At 39.5% G+C, this 26,073-nt stretch overlaps 1 protein-coding gene across 2 annotated transcripts in view; it reads right to left on the bottom strand.

Moving 5' to 3' along the window:
* The window catches only part of GFPT1 (glutamine--fructose-6-phosphate transaminase 1), a 51,769-nt gene extending 35,872 nt beyond the window's left edge, over positions 1-15,897 (bottom strand). Inside the window, exons 1-3 of one of the 2 annotated variants that reach the window (XM_031467183.2) lie at positions 15,708-15,897; positions 5,631-5,738; positions 3,427-3,534 (exon numbers count right to left, since the gene is read on the bottom strand). In XM_031467183.2, the coding sequence (XP_031323043.1) occupies positions 3,427-3,534; positions 5,631-5,738; positions 15,708-15,714 (223 nt within the window). In that variant the 5' untranslated portion in view covers positions 15,715-15,897. Of the gene's footprint in view, positions 1-3,421; positions 3,535-5,630; positions 5,739-15,707 lie in introns of those variants that run through there. The other variant, XM_031467184.2, reaches the window with a different exon arrangement.
* Between the last annotated feature and the right edge of the window lie 10,176 nt (positions 15,898-26,073).

The raw sequence follows: 26,073 nt of genomic DNA, 5'->3' as shown, positions 1-26,073 counted from the left end.
TTCAGCTGCAAGCAGGCCCAGCCCACTCAGAATCTATGCACTTGGTGTTCCCTTTGCCTAGAATTCACTCTTTCAGACAGTCCATGACCTCTGCTCAAATGTCACCTCTACCACCTTTTTCTTCATAGCACTAATCCCTACCTGACACTGCATATTTGTTTGCTGTCTGGCCCACTCACCAGACAGTAAACTCCATCTGGGCAGGGAGTTTGTTTTATCTTGTTCTCTGTCCTCAGGGCCTAGAACAATGACTGAAATATAAGGAGCACTCAATAAATATTCATTCTGCTACTGAATAGTTAGGTACAATTGTCTCCATTTTATAGATAAAGAAACTGAGGCTCAAAGAGGTCACAGAACCTGCCCTAGGCCACAGCTAACAGGAAGCAGAGATAGGATCTGAACTCAAGTCTGGTTGACTCCAAAGCACTCTAAAAGCACAATGGTATACTCTGCTGTACTATTACAACATTTATGACATGTCAACCTGGCTTCTACCAGAATTTAAGTTCTACAGTAGCCTGTCTTACGATCTTTGAATCCTACACATTAAGCAATGTAGGGCAGATACTAAATCTTTTTGATGGCTCGCTCAATCAATGGATAAAATCTTCAATATATTCTTTCCTGGCTTAGCTGTGTTCTGAATAACAAAGGCGATCTGATAAATGACTTCAGAAAAGTAAGGATTACTGTTTATCACTATTTAACAGCTCAATGCAAGCAATGAAAACATATGACTAGTTTTCTGGGCTAATTATAATTAAAAGCAGTATGTCCCCCCACATGCTGGCAAGCAACACGGGAGAAAGTAACAAGAGTCTCTAAATTGAATCCATTCTAAATTCATGGTAATTACCATAACTATATCCCTGTTGCCAAAGGAACACTATCTAATGTCTAATAAGAAAAAAAAATCATTGTTATTACAATAAGCATATTCCCCACAAGAAATATTTCACGTTTTATAAATTAATCACGACTCCAACCCTGACTCTCCCCATTCACCGTTACTCCATTCTAAAGCGCCTCGTTGAACACTGAGCACAGATAACTCCACACTGTTCTCTCTTTCCTCCACTCACTCCAAGCTGCCAAGCAACACTGAAGAAAAGTCACAAAATTCTGTAAATTGAGTCCATTTCAGATTCATGGTAATTAAGAAACCTATTTCGCTGTTGTCACTGAAAGAACATGTACCCATGTTCCTTATTCATTAAGGGCATAGCTCTCATCTCCTCGGCTCAAGACATCTTCTACACTATCCTTAAGCCTCAATCCCACCTATATAGGCCCTCAGTCTCCACCTTACTCAGGCTTCCTCCTCACCTCGTAACTGTTTTAATTAGTTTTTCTCTCACGTTAATTCCTATAAAGGCTCACTCCCTACCTGTGCCTTGACCTTTCTGAGCGGCAGCGCCTCAGCAACTTCCTTTCTTGCACCTTCTATCTTCCCCCCCACTCCCTTCACTCCCAAGGCTTCTTGCCCTCTGTGTACCTTTTCTCAGATGTCATCCTTCTTTTTTTTTTTTAATAGTTCAAGCATATTTAAATTTGCTGGTTATAATGAAATGCTGAAATGCCTACACCTTGAGATAATAAATGTTAACATATAACCATTCGTGTTTTATACCTTTAAGAAATAAAATGTAAAAAAAAAAATCTTTAATTGTTGTCATTCCCTAGAGCAGCAGCCCTCTTTTGTCCTTCCTCTGCCCCCAAACTTCACTGCCTTTACTGCTGACACCATCTAATGACAGTACCTGCTCCTCTGAGTTTTAATTTCCTCATCTGCAAAATGAGGATGGAAATTTTACCTTCTTCATGGGTTATGAGGACTATAGAGAGGGCACTTAGTACCGTGTCTCCCATTTAGACACTGCCAGACTGCTCTTCAAGTGATTCATCAGTTACAAATTCACCAGGAATGTCTGCAAGTACCCACTTCCCCCCTGCTTCCTGACGACGATCCCGTAGGAGGAGGTATGTTTCAATATGCTGTCATGCAAAGGTGATTCCGGTCACAATCTGCTTTCTCTCCTTCCACACCCATCTATCAACAATGTAGATTAAAAGGACTATCTCCTATTCCATCAAACTTGCTTTCCCTACTCTTAACTTTACTCAAGCTATTCTACTCAGAAGGTTCCCCCCTTCTCACCTTCACTGCCCAAATATAAGCAGCTGCCATTCCTTCCATATCCCAAGTCTCCCCATATTGTGGCAACCAGCTCTCCTCTGATCTTAAAGCAATGTTCGTTCTTTCCTGTAGAACCTACTATAATCAGCCTGGTAAACAGGATGCGACAGACACAGCAGACGGACTATTTATAACCGCAGTTTCTCAAGTGTAGTTATTTGGGTGCCTGCTTTATTCCAAGCTAATCTTACCCACAACAGATGCAAAATAAGTACTGATTTAATTTGTTAAACAAGCACAGCTGACCCCTGAACAACACAGGGGCTTCGGGGCCCTGACCCACCACGCAGCAAAAAAGCCACATATAACTTAGAATTGGCCCTCCATACCCAAGGTTCTACCCTCTCAGACTCAACCAGCCACGGACAGTGTAGTACTGTAGTGTATACTCTTGAAAAAAAATCCACATAGACCTGCACAGTTCAAACCCATGTTGTTCAAGTGTCAACTGTACCACAAAACTAAACATTTGGCTTATGTGAAAGCAAAAAGTGACTGAATCCATCATTCTCCCTCTACGACCTGTACTCCTTCACAATGATTATGATGGCATCCATCTGACCAGGTATATAAAAAACCTAGTTTCCTGGTGTTTATGGGGGATTTTTTTTAATGTTTTTTCAATCAATCTACTTCAAAGTTTTTGTCTTGTTTTTCAAGTTTCCTGTGAAAAGATAAAATGGATAAGCATAATGTAATGAACTAAATACTGTAAAGTACAGACTCTTTAATGGAACGTGTATCTCTGGCAACTACTTTATGCCAGGGAAGTAAGAAAATCATGAGGGGAACATATGCTAGTTCCCTGACTCTATCAGACCTACTGAAAGGTGCAACATCCAGACCGACTAACACCCAAACTAGTTTAGCCCAAAGTGAAGACGGCTACCAAATGAAGATACGTGAATAAAGGCACCACTGATAATACCTTTTGTTTTGTGACAGGCGCTTCCTCAGGAATGATGGCTACTTCATTTTAGGATGCTGAGCTCGCTCAGAACACAACGTACATAATTCATTTCCTTTCCTAGTTACTATCAGTTTTCAAATCAAGGTACATTGAAACCAGTACAGACAGAATCAAAACTACTTTTCTTCCCTCCCTTCAACTTGAAGAATCACTAGTCTTAAAATGGCTCCCAAAATACGGGAGAAAGAGTAATTTGGTAGGGAAGGGAAGAGGAAGAAAAGAGGAGGGGGGACAAAAATCAAACTAAGTACATTACTGTGAACTTCTTCATCCAGTGCCTTAACTTTTCCTTTCTTCTTAATGAGCTGGATTTTGCAGGCATTTGCTTCCCAGTCTTTGTCATTACCTCCGTCAACTCCCACACCTGTATCATCAAGAGGCAGAAAAGCAAGATTTAGAAACTGGCTATTACTCAGATTATCATTGTTAAGGCAAAGCTTCTAAGTCAAAAATATATTTTTTCATCTAATTAATTCATTTATTTAACAATTCAACGTTTACTGAAAACCTGTTATAAAGAACCGTGACAACTTCTAGTCTATTGAGCAGACAGACAAGGAAAAAATAATTACAATACAGTGTGGTTTTAGATGACAGTAAAAGAACTACAGGTTGCAAATGCAGAACAGTGGAGAAACACAGATGACAGGCCTCCACCTCAGAAGCAGGATAAAGAGGAAATGTCAGGGAACCCCTCTCTCCAGAGTCTACTAACGTCCCCAAGGAATTTGTACAAAGTTACCCCAAGGCAATGGAATAGTGCTGAATAGTTTCAATTAGGGCAGTTATATGGCAAAAAAAGTTTAGAAACCTCTCTTTGTAAAGACTGGAGGAGAAAAACTGGAAATGACACCAGCTGTCTGAAGTTATAGCTACAGCAAAGCAAAAATGAAGAGGGCTTAAACAACACAAAGGTCATGAAGAGACAGGTGATGCTGAGAAGCAGAACTGCCTGCCTGTGGCGTGCGAAGGCAGGAGACGCCTGGGACACCTCCCAGGCTCAAAGGACTTGTTGAATGATTGTTGATAAAACGAACACAGAAAGAATACAGAGTGAAAGTCAGGTGAGAGCTGAAGTGTATTCAGCTCAATTATGAACATGCAAAGTTTATATCGTGGTTTATCCAGGCAGAAATTTCGAGGAGGCAGTTGGAAATACAGGTCTGCAGTACAGGAAACACATCTGGATTGTAAGCTGCCAACATACACGAGGCTGATGAAGTCAGAGCTCACCCGCAAAGATACAAAAGAAGAAAAGTAGGTCCAGGAAAGTATTTTGAAGAATATCAGTATAAGCAATATGTGGAAGAAAAGGAGCCCCCAAACCAGACAGAAAAGAAATAACCAGCGTGGTAGGAAGATGTACTGTCAGAGAAGCTAAGGAGAGACTTTAAGAACAAAGGAGATGAGGAGCTGACTTTCCATTGCTGAGGAAAGCCATGGAAAACAAATGCCCATTACATCCAGCAATGTTGAGTGTACAGAAAAAAGTTAACATAGCAAGCCCAAGGCCGCTATCCTTAGAAAGGCCTCCTTGCAAAGGTGACCTCTGGCTGGCACCTGTGAACCTAGATTTCAGGAGGGCTCCCACCACCCTAACTGATTAAGAATGGCTTACTGCACCTAATCTGTGGGTGCAAACAAGGTAGCTTATGGTGAACATCTGCTTCCCTTCTAGGAGCCTAGGATTTTTGGTACATGTTAGGCAGAAGGCATCTATGGGACCAGCCCCCAATGACAATCTTGGGCACTGAGGTCTACTAATGACCTTTACCGGTACACAACATTTCACACGGTACCCAACTCGCTAAGGTAATTGGGAACATCCTGTGTGACTCCACGGGGAGAGAATTCTGAAGTGTATGCCTGGTTTCCTCCAGACTTCACCCCATGCAACTTTCCCCTTTGCTGATTTTGCTGTGTTTGGTGGTGTTGCAACAAATCATAGCCATGAGTACAACTATATGCTGAATCCTCCTAGGGAATCACTGAAACTGGGGGTGGTTTTGGTGAGCCCTGATATAATTAAGGGAAGGGGCTAGAATAGAACATAAAGTTGACAAAAAGTTATTTTTATTTATTTAAGATAGAAGAATCTGAGGGAAGTTCATTATGCCAGGAGCATGGAATCCATGGAGAAAAAGAAATTTAAAGTTACAAGAAAGGAAAAAAAAACTTAGAGAGCAAGGCCTTCAAGAACTCTGGTCTATAATGAAAATGCCCCAGGAGACTTGTTTTTATAGTAACATTTTTACCAAAAGATACCCATAAGAAGCAATACTCCATATAAATGGTAATACTACTGAAATTACATGAACAAACCCTTTGAACATAATAAAAGATCCTTCGGATTTTAGATTTACTGAAAACAACAAAAGAATCTAGTAAAACAAACAAACAACCTTCCTATTTAGATTCAAGAATCATACAACACTCATAATATTTTTTTAGAGAAAATACCAGCAGAATCGTATCCTCTGTACTCCAGTCTCTGAAGGCCTTTGATTAGGGTCTCCAAGATCTCTCGTCTTGTGCGAGGAACATGGTAGTTTAAGTAAGCAAATATACCTGCAAATAAACAAATACTTAATAGAAAACTCTGACTAGAGAATCAAAATGGCACAATTATGACAAAATCCTCATTTGCATAGTTGTCTAAGATGTGCAAAAATGTGAAGCTAGAGTCCATCTTTAAAAAAGAAAGATATATTCACTTCAAATTGTTCAAAGGCAGTGAAACTTTTTCAAAGGAGAATTTCTCATGAGTATAAAAGACTGAAGCAAACACATCAAAATAAATGCTTAGTTTTTTCAAAAAATCTTGTAAGACTGGTTATACCTTCCATCACTGACATTCTGTAAACTAAAATCTAATTTTTCAAAATTAACCAATCAACAAAATTTGGGGTTTATGTCCTATACACTGAGCATTCTCTTTAAAAGAAAACACTTTCTTAACTAAGTATTTTAAACAGCATATGGGCCCTCCAAAGCTATACAGATGGAATAACTTTTCTTACTTCCAATGACCATGCTATCAGTACATTCAGGGGTAAATAACTTATAAATATCAATGATGTGATGAATACTCACAATCTAAACAATTCAATCATAGAGAAAAATGGGATAAAAAAATATATAATCATCATAGGAGAAAATAGTTTCTTACTTTTCCACCAGATACTAGCAAAGGACAGATAACCATAACACATGTTAACAACTCTTGAGAACTCATAGAAAAGGAGCAATCATTTGGAAAAGCAAAACTATAAATAAAGGAACTTGTACAATGCAAACTGATTCAAAAAAGCAAAGAGGCAGTGGAACACAGGTAAAGAAAGTCCACATTTTAGGAACAGCAGCCATGGAAATTATCTGAAGTCTTTCTTCCATGATTGTGCTTTGGCCAGGGTGGAAATAGCTCAAACGTATAAAAACTGAAAATGAAAACATAAGGAAATGTAAATTAAAGTTGCTTATTAACGAAAGAACTTTCCTTTTTCTCAACTATCTTACACTATAATGCCATTGATTCTTAAGGGGATTAATTCTGTCGGGGAGAACTCCAGAATGACCAGTTTTCATTTCTATTTGAAAAGGTATCTTTATTTCTATAAAGAGCTTGGTCTTATCGAAACATTTCAGCATACAAAAATATTACATTGTTAACATTCGACATATACCAATATGTACCAATATACTATGGTATGATGGTACAAAAAGCCATAACGTGTATGCTGATTACCATGATGAGTATGGTGCAATTTTTTCAAATAAACTACCACATCCTTAAATACAAAGAAAACCACATTTTAAAACTAAAATCCAAAACAACCTGAAACAACCGTTTGAACTTTCCCAAAACAAGACAGTACAAGGCCAAAGACTTATAGAAATCCTATATTCCATACATACTTAAAAAATTATGATTGTAAAGATTTTTAAAGTTACCATGTGTTGTACAAGCATGTCACTTTCACAGCACCACAACACTGCATGAGGTCTGGGGTTTTTGTTGTTACTGCTGTTCCTTTATAAAATATCTGTAATATGAACAACCTAAACCAATAACCCACTTATAAATCAAACTTTTATGTGTTCTACACTTCCCCCCATCATGGGTCACTGACCTTTGATAACAACGAAATGCACACAGAAACTATCAGTCCCAAACAAGTATTTTTATTAGCTCATGAACAGACAATATATAAAATATAAATATTTTCCCAAAATAAAACTTGAGTATAAATGTGCTAAAAGAACTCTGACTCTCAGCCAGTCTGCTCTCCAACACTGCGAAATAATCTGCTAGGTCATTAACTAATGCAACGTATCACACTGTCAGAAATTCTTTGCAGGCTGAGGACTCTGGAAAGCCTTGAAGAGGAAGCCCAAATCCCAACAACGCAGCCACCCAGAAAAATTCACTACTAAATCATCTCTCCTATTTTTAATAATGTAATTCCTTTAAGTTTTTTTTTATTGAGGCAATATTGGTTTGAACATTATATAAATTTCATGTATACAACATTACATTTCTACTTCTGTATACCCTGCATTATCTGTTCTCTCTCTCTACGTTTTTTGTTTGTTTGGTTGGTTTCGTTCGCTCACTTAAAGATATGTTAATTCTAGTGGTAAAAGTAATACATTCAGAGAATTAAAGATTAAATATAATAATCAAATACCAATTTGTCAAACAATTTAAATGTTAATGACAAAAAGCAACTGTTTTTTAAGACAAGTTATAGACTCAACATATTTTTTTTTAATTCAGAGTGATGCAATATGAAATTTACTATTTTCAACACATGTAATTCAACAACAGCATTCAACTTTGATATTATATTCAAATTCAATCTCCCTGGTTCATATTGGCTCACTGCGTGAATCTTGAGATCCTGAGTACTATTTTATAGGGGAAGAGAGACTCTCTAAAGCAATATCCATCTCCATACAAACTTAAATTTTAATATTTGATAAACTAATAAAATTCACACTAAACAACTGTTAGCTCATGAAAAAAGTTTCTTGTGCGGAAGAAATCTTGCAAATTCTTTTAACTCATGTCCCCAAAGCTTTCCAGTATACCACCCTGCCTCAGTTTCTCCTTCTGCAAAATGAAGAAGTTAGACTGAGAAATGGTAAAACAGGTCTCACAACTAGTGTCAAGTTATTAATCGGTAGCAGCCCTAGAGAGCACCTGTGAAAAGGATTCAGTGGCCCCGTTGCCTACACAGGAAGGAAAGCCATGACTGATGAGCGACTTCTATTGCACGGGGAGTCATAGCACAAGGGCCAAGTATTTCCTCCCTCCGACCTACAAGGACAACTTCAGTCCCCGCCAGCTTGATGTCCTAGGATTTCTGAGGACTCTTCTTTGATTGCCACAGCACCATTCCTGGTGCATCTGGCACTTTTTAACGCCTCTACAGACAGCACATCTTATTTCTTTGTTACAGCATTTACCTGGTTTGTTCTACTAAATTAAAACTGGAAATCTGGTGAAGGGCCTTAGTATTTTCAGAGCATATTGTTAAGAATTAATAAAAGCAAATTAACATATATAAAACGAGGACATTTCCCTACGAAACCATACTACTGTCACACCTAAGGTAATGCTCTAGTATCACCTAATACAAGGTTCACATTCACATATAATAGGGACATTATTATCCAAAAAAAAGTCTTTTACGGCTGATTTGTTCATTCTAGAATATAATAAGGGATCACACCTCATATCTGACTGTTAAGACTCGCAGGTCTCTTTGAATTCAGAATGCTCTCCCCTGATGCCCTATTTCCCCCCAAGACACTGACTTACTAATAAGCCAGGGCCAATTTTCTGGCTGAACTTCTCACCTCTGGCCATGTCTAGTTGTTTCCACATAGTTTGGTCTAACCAGTTCCTCTTTTCCTTGCATATCCTGTAAACTGGAAGAGATCTAAAGGCCTGATTGAGTTCAGTTAAAAGTGGCAGACAAGAATTAGTCACAAGTACGTATGCATTTTACATCGTCTAGTGCGTCCCCATTAGTGATGCTAAGATTCATCACAGGTTTAAGGTAAAGACAATCAGATCGCTTAGCCTGATATTCTGAAAGCATCCTCAGAATACTTTCCAGGGCTTCAGATACTGACAGCATTGATTTTAAGACATTCATATTTTCTTTCTTTGTGATCCATAAAAAAAAAAATGGCACATTTCTCAATAAGTGGCATCTTAGGGTTTTTTTGTTTGTTTTTTTAATGGAGGCAATGGGGACTGAACCCAGGACCTCGTGCATGCCAAGCATGCACTCTGCCACCAAGCTACACCCACCCCCAAAGTGGCATCTCAGATTCAATGAAATACCACGTATCAATTCCAATTCAAAACCTGTCTTTTCCTTGAGAGGAAACACAACTATTGCTAATAATCATTACTGTCATATTTTTTTTTTTTTGGTTCACTATTGAAACAAAGAAAAGGAGAAGAGGAGGAATAGAGGAGGAAGTAGGAGCAGTATTTCTCCTTTCATAACTGGGCAGGAACTAAAAGGAAGAAAAGGACGACACATGTAAAAAAATTTTCTAAGATCAAAGTAACAGAGCTGGGAGAAAGAAGAAGGGGGATTAACCTAAATTATCCCTGGTTAGGAAAACTAAATATGAGATTGAATCTGTCAATTTGACAGCACAGTTGTTGGAGATTATTGGGATATCTGTAATCTTGAGGTAGCTGGGAAAATTTAATGGCAAATATCCTGTTAATCAGGCATGCAGGGCATGTTTACAGGGAGGAATTCATCATTCAACATTCTGAGTTTTGCTTATTAGAGTAGCCATCACTAGATTGATCCCTGTTTCAAGTCTTTGATCTATCTTATCAAAAACCTCGAAATAACCAGCTCTGCTTAAGGTAACCACAAAAGCCTTAACATCAACTCTCCACAGCTTTATCACACACAGTAGTTGTATGGAGCACACTTTGTACTTCCAAAGTGCAAATTTTCTTAATAATGGAACACATGTGGAATAAATATCTCCCTAACTGAAGCAGATGCTTCCATCTACAGCCATCATTCTCAGAAAATGGCAAAACTTAAATTCAACGACATAAAAGCACTTATGAGCACCCTACTTAACAAAATACTCAGATATGGCCTAGATCAGATTTGACACACCTGGTGGAAAGCAATCTGGTTGTAGGCAAAGACTGTTAGACCTTATTGAAATGAAAACTGAATGCAAATGAGCTGACTAATCAAATTATTAAAGTTTCTATCCCTGATTATATTTATGTCTTTATGAATAAGAAATTTTATTTTTTTTTGAAATATAATTGACTTGCAACATTATGTTAGTTTCAAGAAATTCTGCTTTTAGCTATTTTTTTACTTGACAACTTCAATATTTTGAGACCCTAGACACTGGAACTTACCGAATTTATGAATATTTAATTTCCTTCTCTAAATTTTATACTTTCTGAATCAACATTTATCTACAATGCCACAAGTTTGATTTAAATTTTTTTCATATAATGCAAGTTACAAACTAATTAATCATCATTGTTAAAGATTCAAATTACACATAATCTATAGAATGAGTTGTGAAAAATCTCTTTCTCCACCCTCACATGGGAAGATAATCACTATTAATCCCACACACATTGTCTCAATCCTTCAATTATGAATTTTTCTACGTATATGATCTTACATGCATATTGTTTTAGAGGGGTTTTTTTTAACACATGAATGTGATGATACTATATATGCTGTTCTGTACTTTTTTCTCTTAAGATATTGGAGATCTTTCTATGTCATTTACCCTTTTCTATTTAATGGCTGCATAATAATAATAGTCCATAATAGATTTCTCATATTTTACCTAATCATTTCCCAATTTATTGAGGTTTTTCTAACTCTTTGTAATTAAAAATAATTCTGCAATTTAACTTACACACATCAACTATATACCTGCCATAAAACACAGTCAATGATATAATTACAAAAGAACATGCTATAGGCAAGATTCCTTTAAAAGATGAAATATTATTTGAGGTAACATTTTCTACAATCCTAAAAACACAAAGAAAAACTTACATGAAGTGACACATGAGAAATTTCAATTATTTGTGTGTTTTTTAATTGTTTAAAATTTTTTTTCCTGTTTACAAAATGCTGCTTCAAGAGTCCCCTACTTTGTTGTAAACACATGTTGCCACGGGAAGGAGCTAAAACACACTTCTACCTTGCATTTTTAACATTCTGGAACTCAAAGCACTGTTTACACTCAGACATCTCTAATTATACACTCCCTCACAGTCTACCTATGGCATCATCTTTCCTGAAAAAATGCTTGCACTTCCTGCTCACAAATCTCTCAACATTCCACCTTCCCCATCTCTTTCTGATCAATCACACCAGACCACAATTTTTCATCATCCTGCCAAGGCAGCCCCTCTGGGCTCATTATGCTCTCACTCCTGCACCCCTGAGCACCTCTACAGTGAAGTCCATCCATTTCAGGTCCACTTTCATAGGGGCCTCCCAAATGTTGACCAATCCTGCTAATTCACTGCTTGTCTAACTTTCAAACTTCCCCCAGGTATTATTCTAAAGCCTAGAATCTAGACTACTCTCAAATCCCCAATTTTCTTTTCCAGCTTCTTTCTCATGTTTGGTAGATTCTTACCTTATAGACCTGAAGACTTCGTCTTCATCTTAACACTATAATACCCTTTGTAACCTCTTATCCTTCCTTAGAGACTGAAAACAAAGCATACTATTCCTTGAACCAGCCTCTCCTACTTGTAACTCGGTAAGTGATTCCTCCACTTTGCAAATACAAGACTTTTTGTTAACATCAAAATATTCTGAGAACCCTACACAACAGTGGGTTGAATTTTTATTATCCAATGATATAAATCAACTTTTGGTCAATTTAGAGACAATGCTTAAGTGTATGTATGACTTAACCAGTATTAATTTTACAGTCAGGAACTCAACTTCTCAACTCTATTAGGGACCTCAGTTTCACAAAACTCTCTCTTCTGTTGGTATACCTGCTCTCCTCCTCAACACAACCTCAAATCCTTCTGCCTTCAATATAATGCAACTTCTCTAATAATTTCTTTATAGCCAAATGCAACTAACTTCTCTCTGCAGTGTTAAACATGAATGACCTTTTTCTTGCAGACTCTGTCCAAAGCAATGTACCACTCCAGAACTCTTCTACTTCTCACCACTGTTCTTTGGCCTCTTTTCCTGGCACTTCTATTTCGTCTTTCAAACCCACTAGTAGTAGTTCTCAATTTGTTTCGGACTCCATTCATTGTTGAGTGAAACGTGCCATCAGTGGTACCTCTCATGATGCACTAGTTCTCTACCAGCTGGCATCATTCCTCAGAGTAAGAGTCCTACCCTATCATCCAGGACGTTCCCGGCCTAACTTGTCTCTGAACTTCTATTCATTCCACTTGTCTACAACGTGGAAGTGAACAAGGACTGTGAATTACCACCCACACCTGTTGCACATGTAGTCACTGTTTCCTCCAACCAGACAGCAATTCCTTGAAGGCAATTCCCTTGTTTTAGTCATCTCTCCAAATGGGCAGAATGCCAAATACAAAGCGATCACTTTAAATATCTTCTAACACTTTCTAGGTACCTAAAACGTACAGTCAAAAATTTGCATACCACAGAAAGAGAACACTATATTGGAAACGCTAAGTAGGGATGAAGTGAAAGAAAGTCTCCATCATTAAAGGTTTAAGAAATACTGGGTTAAACAAAGTTAACAGGTTTATTTGTAGAACTTCTTAAAACCTTTAATCTTGCCAATTACAAATCTTCAAAAGCAGAATTTCCTAAACTTATGTGTTACAAAACTCTTTCCTACCTTCTACTACTCATTACCAGGACCTATTAACTTTCCCCTTTCCAGGGAACGCAACTGAGGAAATACTCATTAAGCAATTAATTATTTTCTTTCACAACTACTTTATACCCAGTATGATTTCTAAGGATATGTTAATAGTACTAGTTTTATGACTAATCTGAGCAGCCAGTCTCAGCATTCCTCAACTTGCCCCAAAGCCATTAGACAACAGAATTACCAAAAAAAAAAAAAAAAAAAAAGTGAAGGATTCACTTCAGAATATTTTTAAATTGAAGCTCTCTTACTGCTTTTAAATATGACCTCATTTACAAAAATGTCACTTATATACACCATCAGAACCAGAAGGGTACAACCCCACATTTATTAAAAAAAAACAGCAAAATCTGTTAAAAGCTGTGGGTAGCTTAAGTGAATTGACGCTCTCTCACCAAAGCCAAAGGTAAAACAAATTTAAAAGGACAAAGTGTATTCCAAAGAACCAAGCATAAGAGGAAGACAAAATAAACCTAGAAAACAGACACACTATTTTTCTCTGGGAGATTCAGAACACTTATTATTATTAGCACATAAGAAGTTCTAAGATGTCCTGCAATTAAAAAAAAAAGCCAGCTCAACATCGTTTAATCTGTTGCTTCTAAATTTATTTGATCATAAAATCTTTTTTTTCCTCAATAACACTAACATCCATCCCAAAACAACCTGATAAATATTACAACACTTTTATCAGTATTTCTGATTAGAAAAAAGCATGTCAGAAAGAATCGTTAGCCCTCATTCTTCCGTTTCAGCATTCTGCAATGTTGAAATGAAATAATCATTTAGAAAAACTTGAACAAACAGCAGGTAATCAGAAGGTAAATTCTGCCATTTAATCTCATTCCCACCCAATTTATCTGCCTAGAATTTTTATTTCAGTAATTAAGATATGGGAGGAAAATAAAGACAAACTCGTCTTCTTAACAGTTAACTTTCACAACTTACATTAAAGAGGAGATAAATTCTGGACCCTATTCCTGAAATCATGTAAAACTCTGGTCTGGGTTGAAAGCAGGATGTTAGAAATGCCTCAAATACTAATTCCTTTTTATTGCTTATCACCTGTCTGTTACCTCAGCAGTAAAACCCTGTGGAATGGGGATGTTGACTCTGAAAACTCCCAACACCTAATCTCCACCCTAAAAGCCTCACCCTTATTCAAACCTTTTCTAAACCAGATCCGATTTTATCTTTACACCACTGTACTCTTACTTCCTTTTCTCCTGTAACAAGATGAAGAAATGACCTGCAACCAGAAAGCCAGGTAGTGGCTTGACTAGGCGCAGACCTCATCACTCAGGAACAGTTAATTACCAAAGGAAGCACACTGGGGATTAACCAGGTTGCAAATTCATTATTTCACAGCTCCGAACTAAATTATGTGTTTTGCAAAACCACTCTACTACCTAGACATAGCAAAACTATAAATGATTCTAAAGTCAGCTCTACATTAATAATTTCAGCAAGCTATTTATAGCTTTCTGTTTTTGAGCGTTTTTTTTTAATCTACTCTAAATTTAAACCTGCTCCTCATTGCAGAAGCTGAAATTAGCATAAAGTTAAATACAGGAAAAATATACACTAATGAGTATAAGCTACTTCCTGCTAAATTCCTCTAGCAAAAGGCTACAAAGAATAAGTTACCCAGATAGCTTCAATTTTATTACAATCATACTTCCCTTAAAAAAGTGTTCTTTCTTCCAGGGGTAAGGTCAGTTGTAAATTTCAGTAAGAAAGGTAAGAATTCAATTCTTTTTACTGACAATAGCCAAGTTAATACCAATTTCAGAGCATAGCGGTCATTTCATATATAATTCTGACAATTCCTTTTAACTCGTGCTTTTAGGTAATATTAAAAGGACTAAGTCTCAAAACACGGAATAAAAGGGCCTAACTTTCTGTTGTAACTGTTCCAGGTAAAACACATTAAATGTAGACCAATGTTTCATAGGTAAGTGTTTTAAATGGATGCACACGCAAGTAATAAATGACGTAAGATCTATCTCCACGGTCACTTCCGGGCCGATTCACCAAGGTATTGATTAGCAACGGTTTCTGTTGAGACAGGGGTGGCAGAAAGTAAGATCATGTGTAATGTCATTGTCGTAGCTCTAGCTATGTTTCTATCTTCTACTGGGTCTGCCCGAAATAAAGTTAACTAAAAATAAATATTTTTAAAAAGATAAATCCTAGAAAAATGCAAGATAAATTCAAGAGACCTCACCTGATGTGCCACAGGTTGCCTCACTCACCTGGTAGACTCCTGAAGTCACTCCCCTCCACATCTTAGTTCCCTCGGCCCTCGCTCCTTTCCCAATGCAGGTATTTCTCTTCCCTCCTGGATCCCTTCTTCGCGCAAATCCCCCTTCGGCCCCCAGGTCTCCCCTAGGACCAGCCCTCTTCTCAGGTGCCCTCCCAGGGTCTCCCACCCTCTCCCCTCCAGCTCTCAGGCCGGCCCCCGCCCCCAGCACCCGCAGCCGCCGCCGGACACCCCCCGCCCAATACCCAGACTCCGCACCCTCCACACTCCGGCTCCCGCCGGCGCCACCGGCCTCAGCGGCGCGCGCACCGCACCCCAGCACCGCCGCGCAACACGCCCCCCGCCCGCAGCCCCCTTACCGCACATGATGCAGGAGGCACGGTCGGCAGGGCGCGCGGGGAGCGGCTGGCGAGTTCGGGAGCGCACACAGAGCGTGTGGGGCGATCCGCGGGCTTCGGGGCCAAGGGGCAGCCGACACGACTCCCTGGGGGATGCGACGGCCGAGGCAACGACAGTGGTCTCGGCCTCCCGGGCTTGCCAGCAATTGCCGCCGGGCCCCGCCCCCCAGCGCGCAGCGCGCCGCCGCCGCCGCCGCCGCCCGCAGGCCCCATTGGGCCGCGTCCGCGCCGCTCACCGCGCAGATCCCGCCTCCCCGCACCGCCCCGCCCCGCCCCGCCCCCGAGCCCACGCAGGCGCTGGCCTGCTGGCAGCGGAGACGTGGCACCGGCTCGCGGCCGCATCCGCCTGAGGATCCTGGAGCCGCCCGGCCCCTGGGCGAGCAGCGGGAGGCGCTGCGCTGTGGGGCAGAACGAACTCAGTGGCTGGCAGGCAACCACGGACAGATTAGGGCAGAGGATGGAATTGTTAGCAGAGCAAATAGCGTTGGGGCGCGCGCCTAGTGTAATCAAAGGCCTCAAGCTCTGGCATCCCACCAGGCGGGGAAAGAGGAGGAAGAAAGTAGGAGGCCTGATCCTGGGGGGCAAACAGACAAGCCAGGGTGGAAGGGGAGATGAGGTTGAAGGAAAATTGCAAAAAATTGCGTGAGGTGAGGGGTGTGAGGTACCATTAAGGTTCTGCCAGTCTTTCTGGTAACAGTTCCCGACTTAAGCTCTAAGTAATATGCTTGGCCTCTAAAGCCCTCTGCTCCCCTTTCCTACCTTCATCCGTTGCCTCCATAACCCCCCCCCCTTTTTTTTGCAGAGGGGGAGGGGGTCGAATGTAAGGCTCTACTATCCTACACTTCGCGCCTGGGCTCAGGAAAACTCTGCTGGCCCAGACTTCTGATGGCCCACGGGAGAGGACTGTAGGAATTGCCTAGATTTGACAGACTTAGTTTGACTCATGAACGATTGATTCCATGAATTAATGCACCATTCCTGCCAAGAGAGACTTAATCAGAGAGACGATGTTTCTGAGAATTTATTATCTGAGCATTGGCTTTAAGACGATTTAAATGCGATCTTTAATCAAATGTAGATGGTTATCATAACTCTGTTAATGGTCCAAGACTAGAATTAAATAAAAACCTGCATGACTTACAGAACATTGCATAGACTCCTACCCTAGAAGTCTGGTTTTACCTCACTTCTCTCTTACTACCCCACGTTTTACACTCCAACAACATTGAGCAGGTAGATTCCCAAACGGGCCAACATCCTCTAGTCTTTTGCACTTATTGGTTACTCTTCGGGGAATTCCCCACCCCGTCTTTTCTTAAATACTACCTCTTGGGAAAAACCCTTTATGTCTCCCCCCTTGTTCATTGACCTCTTATTCTTTGAGCTGCTCCCTTTAAAGCAATATGCTTCGATATTTTATGATCTTCTTTGTATATATCCCTGTAAGGCTAAGTTTTGGAGAAAAAAAGTCTTCACATACCTAACACCTCGTATAAACCCTAGCACAAAGTGAGGTATCAGTCTTCGAATGAGTGAAAAAAGCCATATGTTCTTAGCAGAACTGACTTTCTATGGCTGGTTATCTGATCAAGTGAGCAAAGGGCTTTTCAGTTTTTCTTAGAGAGGAACAAAAATGCCTTTTTATCACTGTTCTCAAAGAAAAGCCAGAAAATGTGACATTTAGCTAATGAAAGTATTTTTCACCTGAAAACCTTATAATATTTCAAGCCCTTAAAAGTTCCTCAATCACCCAGGGCACTGTTAAAAAAAAAAAACATGGACAACACATTTCTTAATTCAAGAAGCAGAGATTCTGTGTATGTACATCTTAGCCTCAGAACCCTCATCTAAGAGGTTCTGCTAGGACCTTAGTGATATTACCAAGGAGTGAAGGTATTATTGCAAAGTTTGAAGAGGGTCGGGGTGCAAATAGCTCAGTGGTAGAATGTATGCTTAGTATGCATGAGGTCTTGGGTTCTATTCCCAGTACTTTCATTAAAAATAAATAAAATAAATAAGTCAGTAAAAACCTAATTACTTCCCCCTCAGAAAAACAAAGTTTGAACAATACCTTTGTGCACTGCTAGAAAACCTGTTGATGCCACAAGGAAAATGCAGCAGTACCACCAGAGCTCTCAAACTCAAACTACAATAATCTACTGACCCCTTCTTTCCTCTTCTGCTTGCTACTTCATCGTGACTATCGATTTGTCTTGTCCATCTCCATTCTACAGCTATTTTGAAAGGTGCTTATGTACCAGTTGTAAGGAAGAAACTTTGAAGGCCAATATTTTCCCAGCCCAAACTTAAATAACCTCACCAACCCACTGCAACAAAGAGCCCTCTGTAACCATGTGCCAGTCAAGACACTCATACAGAGGAACTTTGTGACCTCATCTAGACGGAGCTTTGCCTTAGCTGGACCTTTGGGAATAAGGGCTGCAAAAGAAGAAAATAAATGATCTGTGAAGGAAAGGGGACATCTGGGTCTAATTCAAACATCTGAGGAAATAGAAGAGATTTTGTCTCCTGAACAAAAGTTCTGAACTAACTAAAAAAAAAAGAAAAAAAAAAAGATGGTAATGAAGGTCGTAAGGGGTGTCATTCATTGTCTTTTTATGTAAGTCCATTTCCCTGTTCACTAGGTTAGTCCTGCCAAATCTGATGGCTCTCAGCCTTCTTCTTGCCATGCAGCCAAATGGGCTGAAGACCACCAGGCCTTCCTGTTGCCATTTCTAAAGAAATGAAGAACCATACATGAAATAGCTTTAAAAGACTTTTAAATGTCCTCATGTTTGTGATTTTTGTTATCCCTTATCTGAATTCTAATAGCAATAAAATTATTAAAGTTACAAAGGCCTGGGGTGGGGAGGATGTAGCTCAAGTGGTAGAGTACTTGCTTAGCATGCACAAGGTCCTGGGTTCAATTCCCAGTAACTCCTCTATAAATAAATAAATAAACAAATAAACCTAATTACCTCCCTCCCCCCAAAAATCTCAAAATAAATTTTAAAAAATAATTAAAAATTAAAATAATAATAGTAACATTTTTTAAAAGTTTAAAAGGCCTGGGTACCAACTTCCAGCTATAAAATAAGTATCAGGGATATAATGTACAGGATGGTGACTATAGTTAATGGTACTGTACTGTATATTTGAAAGTTGCTAAGAGAGTAGATCTTAAAAGTTCTCATCACAAGACAAAACTTTTGTAACTAAGGTGATGGATGTTAACTAGACATTGGAGTGGTCATTTTGCAATATATACATATATCAGATCATGTGGTACCCCTAAAACGAATATAATGTTATATGTCAATTATATCTCAATATATAAAATGGCCTGTGCATTTCAAGAATATGGGAAGTAGGGGCACTTATATCCCACTTTTTAGGGAGTTATGTGCAGAGGTGTATGTACCTCAGTGGACAGAAGATGGTGGCAAGTATCAAAGGAAAAAGAAGCAGGTTGAGCCACGAAGGCTTCTGAGAAATACTGAACACAAGAACAGAAGTCAGCAGTCAGGGCCTCAGAAAGACCCCTTAAGTGAACTGTTTTGGTTCCATCACTACACCTTCACAGCAGAAGGATCTTTCAAAAACACAATTCAGATCCTGTTTTCCCCCACTTCCGATTCGGAGGGTACCCTTCACCTGCAGGATTAAGTCCAGACTCCGATGCACACACACATGGTTATTCAGGATCTCACTCCTGCCAGTTTTATCAGTATCATCTCCCACCACTCTATTCAAGCATCTTACGGTCTAGCTATAATTAACCTATTGCCAGTTTCCTAAAGAAGAATACTATCTTAAACTTTGCATCTTTGCATTTGCCCGTTTTTGAAAGGAAGCATTAAGAAGGGAACCAAATGTTTAATAGTTAGGGCTTGACTAGAGAGGACTAGTCACTCACAAAATAGGATGATAGGGAACTAGAAGTTCCCTTGTCCAAAGTTACCTCCACTCCTTCCCTAACACATTGCTTAAACTCCACCTGTACATTTATACTTAATGCAGAACACTTCCCCCTCACCAAAGAGATCTACCTTACATCAGTATAATCTACTAACACTTCAGAGTAAAACTATGGGATTACTTTTCATTTGGATACCAGGTGTGAAAAAGTCACTGAGGAAACCCAAGTTTTGATGGGGATAAAGTAAAGATAATTCTGAATTTAGAAGGAAGGCAGACCCGGACAGATTACCTTGGTTGATGACACTGGCCAAGAAAGGGACAATATAAGGGCATGTGGAATTGAGTATGCTAATGCCAGAGAAAGGAGGCCAAGACATGGAAGAAGGAATGAGAAATAGGTTGGTGATGAAGGTAATACCCACTGAGATGGTTAATTATTTTATGTGTCAACTTGACTACACGAATTCTCAGATATTTGGTCAAATATTATATTCTGGATGTTTCTGTGAGGGTGCTTTTGGATAAGATTAACATTTAAATCAGTGGACTTTGAGTAGAGTGGACATTATGAAGTGGACATTGCCCTCCATAATGTGTGAGCAGAGGGGAGGGTATAGCTCAGTGGTAAAGTGCATGCTTAGCATGCACAGGGTCCTGGGTTCAATTCCCAGTACCTCCATTTAAAAAAAATAAATAAACCTGATTACCTTCCCCCTCCACCAAAAAGAAAGAAAAAGAAAGCAACGTAATATGGGTGGGCCTCATCCAGTCAGCTAAAAGCCTGAATAGAACAGAAGACTGACCTCCCCAGAGCTAGAAGGAATTCCTCAGCAGAACTGGATTTGGGCTGCAGTGTCAGCTCTTCCCTGTCTCCACCGACAGCCCATCCTGCAGATTTTGGAATTGCTAGCCTCCATGATTGCATGAGCCAATTCCTTAAAATCTCTCTCTATATATATATGTATTTTCTAGTAGTTCTGTTTCTCTAGAGAACCCTAACACATCAACCTAAGGTTGATCTTCTTGGTTTCCTCAATGTGGAATATATGCATTTATTGTAAACTTTTAGAGAATAGTGCTTTCAGTGACAAATAATAGAAATCCGCTCAAACTATCTGAAGATGGGGATTTATTAGCTAATGTAATTGGAAAGGACAGAGATACGAACAGCTTCAGATACTTCTATACCCAGGGACACAAATGGTGTTGTCAGAACTCTCTTTGATTCTCTTTCTGACCCCATGGACAGGGAAATGAACCTCAGACAGCTCTGGAATCACATCTTTATAGCTTGCAGTTCAAGCGGAGAGAGGCTATTCCTCCATCCTCACTTTTTATACTCTAAGAAAGGATTCTGATGGATCTAATGTGAGTCATAAGCCCCACTTCTGTAGCAAAGAGTGTAACACACTGTGCTTGGACGGTTCCACCGGAGCCACAGAGTCAGGAAGAGGTAGTAGTTTTTCAAAGGAGAGGGGAAGGTGTCGCTAACAGAAGAAAGAAAGAATAGCAAGAAGACACAAACAGAAGATGTCCACTACATCAAGTGAACATGGCCTTGTCTGCCCCATGAAGAAACCTCAGACTTGAGAACCATGGATGCTGACTCCAACTTGAATGAATACATTCCCCAATACTCCTCTCCAGGGTGGCTGCAAATTTTCTCAGTAGGCAGAGTATTCTAGCTCTGCTAGAAAGAAACTCATTCTATTGCCAAGAAATTGTCAACAAATTGGCAACCATGAGAATAACTGGTCCCATCTACTATTTCTGTCCTGTAGGATGGTGTCAGAGCCAAAACAGAGGTGGCCCATTCAGGGAGCTGCCTAGAGCTGAAAGATGACTAGAAATATAAAGTGACAGAAAAATTACTATTTTCTAGAGCTTCTTTCAGGGCGTACAGAAGTCAGCTCTGCAGACTGCAAGCACCATGCGGAGTTACCATTGATAATACTGATGTGGGGAAGCAGAGTATGAAGCTGAAGTTTCCCAAAGGGATGTAAATTCTCACCAGACTGGAGAACAACTAGCTTCATATTCCCGCATAAAAAAAAAAAAAAAAAAGGATACATACGCACTGCTTTGGCCCATTATGGTTTGGAGCAAGTAAAAGATGGAAAAGACTTTTGTTCATTAGAAAGCAGCACCTATAAAGACAAGGAATGCTCTTCCCTTCCCTGAGGTAGGAATATTCAGGAAAGGTATGTGGATCCAACTCTCTAAAGGCAAAATAGTCTAGTAGCAACGTGCATAGGTCCTGCAGCCAGAATGCCAGGGTTCACGTTCTTGGCTTTTCCACTTAGGTTGCATGGCAGTGGAATATGTATGTACTTCTCCTCTCTGTGCCTCATGGGGACAATAATAGTTACCGATCTCAACGGATGAAATGACTTCATAAATATAAGGCGCTTAGAACAGTGTCACATAGTGAATGCTCAATGAAAGCTTGCTATTTTTATATAGTTTGCTCATTATCATTCTATATATGGCTTGTTAGGGCTCAGGGCAGGCAACCCAAAATATGCCTCAATAGCATATTAACTATTTTGAATTAAACTTATTTAAGAAATGGCCATTATAGAGGAATTCTTTGACCCTCCCGTCTCCCTGAAAGCTGGAAGTAAATCTCCCATGTGATAGGTGCCCTCCCTGTACTAGGAGGTAAAAAGACATCCTTACAACCAGAGACCGGGAATTCAGGCCAAGAAACCTCTATATAAATAAACCTTGTTACTTCTTTACTAATTTGCTACCGAAGCCCAAACTTTGCTTAAATTCCTTAAAAATTAAACACTCAAACCTAAGTTTCTTTCTTCTGTCAATTCCTCTCAACTTAATTGTCTGAAATATAAAAGCTAACTGCTTTGACCACTTATATATCCCATTGCTAAGAGACCCCATGTGCAAAATTTTAAGTTGTTTTTTTTCTCCTGTTAATCTGTCTTGTGTCAATTTTATTATTAGTCTAATCACAAAAACTCAAGAGGGGTTGAGGGGGAAATTGCCCCGTCCCTGACAGGCTTCATCCTAATTTTGATTAGTTAAAAAGCCCTTCTCCAGGCGCTTTGCTGACTCTTGGCCAATAATCTCAGTTTCAAGTACACACTGAAGTGTCCCATATTTATAAAGTGTTTTCAAGAATATTTCACATAAAAACATTTTATTCATTTTTGGTGGTTAATTTTTATTTTTATTTCAGTGAAACACAATTAACAATGAATGATTTCTTCTTTTGGGGCTAAATGGGAGGAAATTACATGTAACTTAAAACATCCAAAATTTAAAATATTACCTAAGTAAACTACACCTAAGCCACTTTGATTGAAATAGTGGTTCAACTAATTTATAAATGTTTATTTGTTGTTATTATGATTAACATGTGGCACTGTCTGCCACAAGTAAAACAGCAGTATATACCTGAAACCAACACAATATTGTAAATCAACAATGCAGCAATAAAAAAATAAATTAAAGAAAAATCAGCTAGTCCCACTGTATTTAACCTTAACTGGGTTTTGGACCACTTTGAAAATCTAATGAAATCTGTGGAACTATTTTCCCATTAAAAAAAGCATATATTTACAAAAACTCAGATTTTTGTACACATTAGAGAATTGGTAGATTACCATTAAGTACCATCCATGAACTCCTTTGGGGTCACATGATCTAGCCTGCATCTTCCATTTCATAAATGTTGAAAATCATTGCCAAGAACAGGGACTGGAAAATTATGGCCAAATCCAGCTCATTTCTAAACTATTTATTGCCTAGTCCTTATAGAAAAAACTTGCCAATCCCTGGCCTAGAATAGTTAGAAAACATCTCCCAAATGACTCAGTCAATTATTAGAAAACAGGACTAAAATTCATACCACTTCATTTCTCTTCCACTGGTCTCTCAATACTCCTATGACCAATTAAAATATTGACTGATTTAACCCCAACAAAAAAGAAAACAAGGGGTAAAAAAAAAGCAGTAAAATTATTCACCAAGTCCTCTATGATTCACCAGGCTCTCTGTCTGTTAGAAGGCAACCAGCTAAAGGGGGGAGGGTATCTCAGTGGTTAGAGAGCGTGCTCAGCATGCACGAGGCCCTGGGTTCAACCCCCAGTATCTCCATTAGACAAATAAACCTAATTATCCCCCTACAAAAGGAATGTTCATTCCTTAAGCCTAGAAATAAAGAAGTTACAAAAAAAGAAAGGCAATCAGCTTCAAATGGCAGAATACCTGACAACGGAGCTGTAATAAGAAAACCTTTTATTTCACATAATCCTCTGAAAATGGGTGGGCCCTGGTCTGGCTCAAAGGCCAATATGTCCTCAAAAATCCAGGTCCCTCCCTTCCCCCTTCCTCTGTGTCATTCTTAGTGAACCGGCTTTTCGTGATCACAAGTTGATTATCACAGCATTGGACACAAAGTCTTCATTCTACAATGTACTAAGCAGGAAGGAAAGGAATGTTTAGGAAAAGACCCTTCCTTGCATAAACTCACTTCTCTCTTAGTCAATTGAAGAAAACCTTTCCAGAAGTCGCCGATAGACTTTCTTTTAACAGCCTATTGGCCAGAGTTGGGTCTCATGTCCATACCTAAACTAACAACTGGAAAAGAAAAAAGGAGGTGAAGTGCCTAAGGTAGAGTAGTCATAATTTATCCCCTGGGGTTGAGGTGGGACCTACCTTCCCAGGGCATATCGCAACCGAACGGTAACTGAGAGGGCCTCTGTCAGTGAGAAGCAGAGGGGCAGTGAGAAGTTTGGGAGGCAAGCCAGTTTCTCTCCCCCTAAGCACTGCCATTTTCGGCTAAGTCCTTCCACTTTACACTCAAGTCACACTTGGCTTCTTGCAGTTCCCAGAAACATTTGACAGCTTCCAGATTCTGCTTACATTGCTCTGTATGCCTAGAATGTTCTTCTCCACCCTTCCTCCTTGTTCTTCATGGCTGCTCCCTTTTGTAGAAAAGCTTGCCAATAACTTGGCCTCTCAGTTCCACGATTTCCTCTCTTCCAATAATCTAATTCACCACCCACCTCAGCCACTCACTTCATGGCCAGATCCAAGATTCGCCGTTAACTGCATCTCTTCCACAATCTCATCAATTTCCTGTAGCTTCAGTGAAAGAGCAGGTTAATGTGCCTGGCTTACAAAGTAATTCCTGGAGTCTAACCTGAATTCGCCCATGACTGCTCAGGAAACAAATTCTCCAACCCCGCTGCCTGGTTCTGTGAACCAAAAGGACAGAAACAAGAACTTCTTTTCCCAGCATTCACAACTGCTGGAGTTCTTTCTGCTCCCAGCCCTATCTTAATCTCAGTACCTTTGGGGAACAGAATTCCAGAGACACAATGTACCTTTCTTTTCCTTATCTTGTCTGTGAACTGTTTTTTCTGAATTACTATAGAAAAATGAGAGAGAAGGATATTTTGCTATTTGGGGTATCTGTTCCCCTATGGCAGAAAGAGAACTGTCCAAATTTCTGACATGGTCTATAGATCTCTGAGTCAGAAGCCAGTAGAAAAAGTAGTTTTACATCTTTCTTTCTTTTTTTTTTTTAAGAGATCTTCTATCACAAGGTAAAGCCTGAGCACGCCAAGGCAGCTTTTCTCAATTCAGCCCGCTCTGTCTTGTAATCAATGGAAATTCTGTATACATTTTGGAACTTGGTTCTTTACCAGTTTTCAGCATTATGTGTTTTTTTCTGGGGGGAGGGGTGTCTTTCAGTGAGAAGTTATGTGTTATCACATTAGGGGTTACTAGCCAGAGACCATTTAAAAACTAAAACTGTTTAATGTTTTGTTTTTTTTTTTTAACAAGGTAAAATTTCAGTATAAATAGTTTCAACCATCTCACAAAAAGCTAGTTTATTTTATTTATTTATTTTAGTCCATTTTAGAATATTTTAAAAAGCATTCTCTACCTGCCCTCCTCCTGCCCCGTTTGGGGAAATCATCCTAGGAACTTGTCTGGAGAACCTGGGAATTTCTGAAGACTGCACTAACCATTCTGTCTCTGGACTGCTGTTCTAATCTGCAGATCCTGCAACATTTCCTGCCTGCAGCCAGCCCTGTTTGCTTCAGGCTACCCCCAACGACCCCAACTGGCAAGAGGCAATTCCTTAATATCCTGTTGCTACTGTTGGTCCAGAATTCAGTGGGTTTTGTATACTGACAGGCTTCTTGGTTTGTCTGAAGTCAGGGGGAGATTCTGTCAGCAACCAAGGACCTCTCCGTCCTAAACAGGTTTTTCTTCAATTTGCAGGGCTTGTCCCTATACTTGTGCTACTAAATGTATAATGGTTTATATAGTTATACCGCCCCTTAGATTTTTTTCTAGTTGTTGAATATATTGTGTGGTGTTTAATACATTGAACCCTTAAAGATGTCTGTCCATTTATCTTTATTTCAAA

The sequence above is a fragment of the Camelus dromedarius genome, chromosome 15, assembly GCF_036321535.1.
Source record: "Camelus dromedarius isolate mCamDro1 chromosome 15, mCamDro1.pat, whole genome shotgun sequence".
Classification (NCBI taxonomy): Eukaryota; Metazoa; Chordata; class Mammalia; order Artiodactyla; family Camelidae; genus Camelus; species Camelus dromedarius.
This window is presented reverse-complemented; position numbering and strand designations above follow the sequence as displayed.